Genomic DNA, 3535 nt, shown 5'->3' with positions numbered 1-3535 from the left:
AATATAACTCTACGTAAATAATCTTGAATACTTATATACCTATATTAAAACATTGAAATTTTTATCATTTAATTTATAATATATTTCCATATATTTTTATTACAATATAAATTTAAAAAAATACTTCTATTTATTAAAATAACTTACGAGGTAATAAATCGTCATCAAATTTGTCGTATTATTTTTAAATGTAATTTAGAATAATTTGTAATTTTTTCATAATTTTTTAAATATATATACAAAATATCCTTAAAATGAAACTTTTTATTTGTTTTAATAGAAAGTTTTGTTTTAAAGATTTCAAAAATAAAATGATATACTTTTTTTCTTCCACTTCCTCTTCTAGTCCTTTGAATTTTGCGCGTCAAAATCAATAACATAAAAATTGCTGGGAAATTCCCAGCGATCTTATAATTAAAATATTTTAATTATTTTTTTTTATCAATGTTCTACATCAGTACATAAATATTAAAGCAACCTTAGATTAAAATATATTGGAATTTAACAAAATGGTTACAAAACGAAAATCATTTTATTTTTTAGTTTTTATTTTTAACTTTTTTTCGAGCACTATTTTTCTAAAAAAAAAAAGGATTAAATGATAAATATAAAAAAATTGTAATTCTGCAAAAAAAAAGGTTAATAATATTTGTACAAAGTCAATCAGTCAAGCCGTTTTTCGGCCGGGATGCGAGAGTTTCCTGCAATTTTGTAAAAATAATTTTGAAAAAAACAACTTTAATATGAAATAGTTTAGTATTATATATGTGAAGCATTCTGTAATAGTTGAAGTTTGTTTATTTCGATTCTTCCAATTTATCTCAAAAGTCCTAACACAATAACAGATTAGAAATCAGATTAGAAACCAATCTTTCGAAATAATCATAATGTATAATTGGCTATCAGCTCCTCTACCTGCTTGATTTTCTGTGCATTATCTCAGATAATGTCCATTATTTCAAAATCGCTTTGAGAGTTTTTATGTTACACATGTAGGATTAAATGAAATTTAAAAGATATTGATTTATTTACCCTCTTATTGAGAAAGATTATAATTTTTTTACTTATTCCAAATTCTTTATTTTTTAGATTTATATAATAGCAAAATCCTTGATAAAGATTTTCATAAAAGAAAAACATGTAAATGAATATATGATAAAGCTATATATTAACTTCAAAGATATTGACATTTACATAATGACTATATATTATGGTTGTCTTTAACACATCATAATTGTAAAAACGGTCAAATATTCTTAGAATATTTTAAAATACCTTCCAATATCTTCCTTTTACTTGTTGATAAAATGAATTGGAAAATTTTCGATTACATAAGCAATGCGATTCATAATATAAAAGATTATACTGTGTAAAAATGGTAATAATTTTGCAAAATATGACGATTGGTATATTGAAATAAGATTACAAGGCACTTTTTCGGTTAGGAGTTCTGCAGCAATTCTATCTCGATTTATCAATTGCTGCACGTGAGATTTTTGAGTATAGATCAAAACATGTTTTATATTTCGAATATATTTCGAATATATCACGTGTCATACGGAACGGACGAAAAATTTATTTGTGCGAGTGATCTTGGTTCAGACCTTGAAATTTTTTGCATCGTCCAATAATTGTAATTGGCTAGACCAAGGGTCGAGCGAGCTTCAAATATCGTCGTGAGAACATGCGCTTTCGAGTGCGCTTTTAAAGGGGATACTAATATATAATCATTTTCGACGTTACGACTCGTTTCCTGTTGTCTTCTAGATTCAATAAATTATTCATGTTATATCAAGAAATGTTATGCTAAATCGTACAATGTTTAATTAATATATTTCTTGATCATTGTTTTGTTTGTTGTATGGGTTATTAAAGAAGGAAGAAATACTATTATAGCGTTTAAAAATATTTAGAGTTATATTTCAGGCAAAAAGTACAGCTTTAAATAAGAAAATATTTTAAAATATTGTATATGCATATATATTTTTCGAAGTTTTTCATTTTTTCATGTATATTGTAAATGTAAATTATATATATTGTATATATATATATATATATATAAAATTTCATTTCTTTCTCTCTCTCTTTCTCTTTCTCCCTTTTTTTCTTCTTCTCTTTTTCTTTTCTTTCTACTGATTTAAAACGGAATGTTAAAAGGAAAATATTTAAAATTCTTCGCACTAAAACATAGAAACAAAACAGTTATTTAAAAAAAATATATGTCATTCGAATATTTATTTAATATCTATTGTCCATTTTAAATAATTTATAATTTGCAATAATTTTTTGCTTATACATGTAAAATTATATGTAGAATTCTATTCTGAATTTGAATACTTACAGTTCATTTAACATGCATTATCAAAGAAATAAAATTATTTTAAAAAATGTTTAAAGATCTCAAAGTTCTAAAATATTCATATATGGAAGAAGATATGATAAAATGTAAAATTTCTTGCATATCCTAACAGTCAGTTGGTTTACTTACGGTGTGAAAAATGCTACTCTTTGTCCAGTACCGAGTTTACGAATAGCATTCATTTCATCGGATGTTAACGTAAAATCAAAAAATTCCATGTTTTCTTTAATTCGACTCTTAGTTATAGACTTAGGTATTGGCGCAGTTCCGTGTTGATACTATAAAAATAAAATATGACTATATACATCTGTTTTAATTACATGAAAGAAACTGCTCTATTAATCTTAAATTTTTTTCTTACCACATATCGAAGTGCTATTTGCGCCGACGTCTTATTATATTTTTTTGCAAGTTGCAATATTAGAGGATTATCTAACTTACTGTCGACGCCCGATACATTTCCGGGTTGTCCCAGAGGAGAATAAGCAGTTACTGTTATGTCATGTTTCTTGCAAAAATCTATTAATTTTTCCTGATTTACATTTATATTAACTTCAATCTATAATAAAATATTCAAACATTAAATAATTTTTAATTAATAAGTCTTGCAGCATTAATACGATATAAATTACGTTAATATAAAACTTTTTAACTTTTTAAAAATGTTTTACAAATATACATAAAAAAAAATATTTATTAAAAAGATAATATTAAAAAGATATAAATTAATTCACTCAAAAATGCAAATCTAACAGAGAAAATGCAATAATTATGAAACAAATACAATTAAATTTGTGATTTAGATGATATCACATACTTGATTATTAACTGGGGCGATTTTAGCCGATTTGAGTAAACGGGTAATTTGCTCGGAATTAAAGTTACTGATTCCGATGCTGCGAGTTAAGCCTTGGTGAACACACTCTTCCATTCCTCTCCATGTTTCTAAATAATCGGTATCCGAATCGCATAGATTTCCAGCAGCATCTGAAGGCCATAAATCATCCCCTTCCTGCAATAAATCTCTAAATAAATATTACGAGTTTTGAAACATTCATTAAATATTTATAACTGTTTTTTCGTAAATAAGAATTTACCATTATTAGTCACTCTTAATATTAATAAAAAACAATTACAAATATCATTTATATTGTATACTTCACTTTACATAGATTA

The 3535-nt window shown here is 24.8% G+C and overlaps 1 protein-coding gene across 4 annotated transcripts in view; it reads right to left on the bottom strand.

The window, feature by feature from the left end:
• Positions 1-2126: 2126 nt before the first annotated feature.
• The window catches only part of LOC108684513 (aldose reductase-like), a 6743-nt gene continuing 5334 nt past the window's right edge, over positions 2127-3535 (bottom strand). For all 4 annotated transcript variants that reach the window (XM_018188868.1, XM_018188866.1, XM_018188865.1 and 1 more), the window contains exons 5-8: positions 3177-3371; positions 2721-2918; positions 2489-2637; positions 2127-2180 (exon numbers count right to left, since the gene is read on the bottom strand). In XM_018188868.1, the coding sequence (XP_018044357.1) occupies positions 2138-2180; positions 2489-2637; positions 2721-2918; positions 3177-3371 (585 nt within the window). In that variant the 3' untranslated portion in view covers positions 2127-2137. The remainder of the gene's footprint in view (positions 2181-2488; positions 2638-2720; positions 2919-3176; positions 3372-3535) is intronic.

Source organism: Atta colombica, unplaced genomic scaffold (genome assembly GCF_001594045.1).
Source record: "Atta colombica isolate Treedump-2 unplaced genomic scaffold, Acol1.0 scaffold135, whole genome shotgun sequence".
Taxonomy (NCBI): Eukaryota; Metazoa; Arthropoda; class Insecta; order Hymenoptera; family Formicidae; genus Atta; species Atta colombica.
This window is presented reverse-complemented; position numbering and strand designations above follow the sequence as displayed.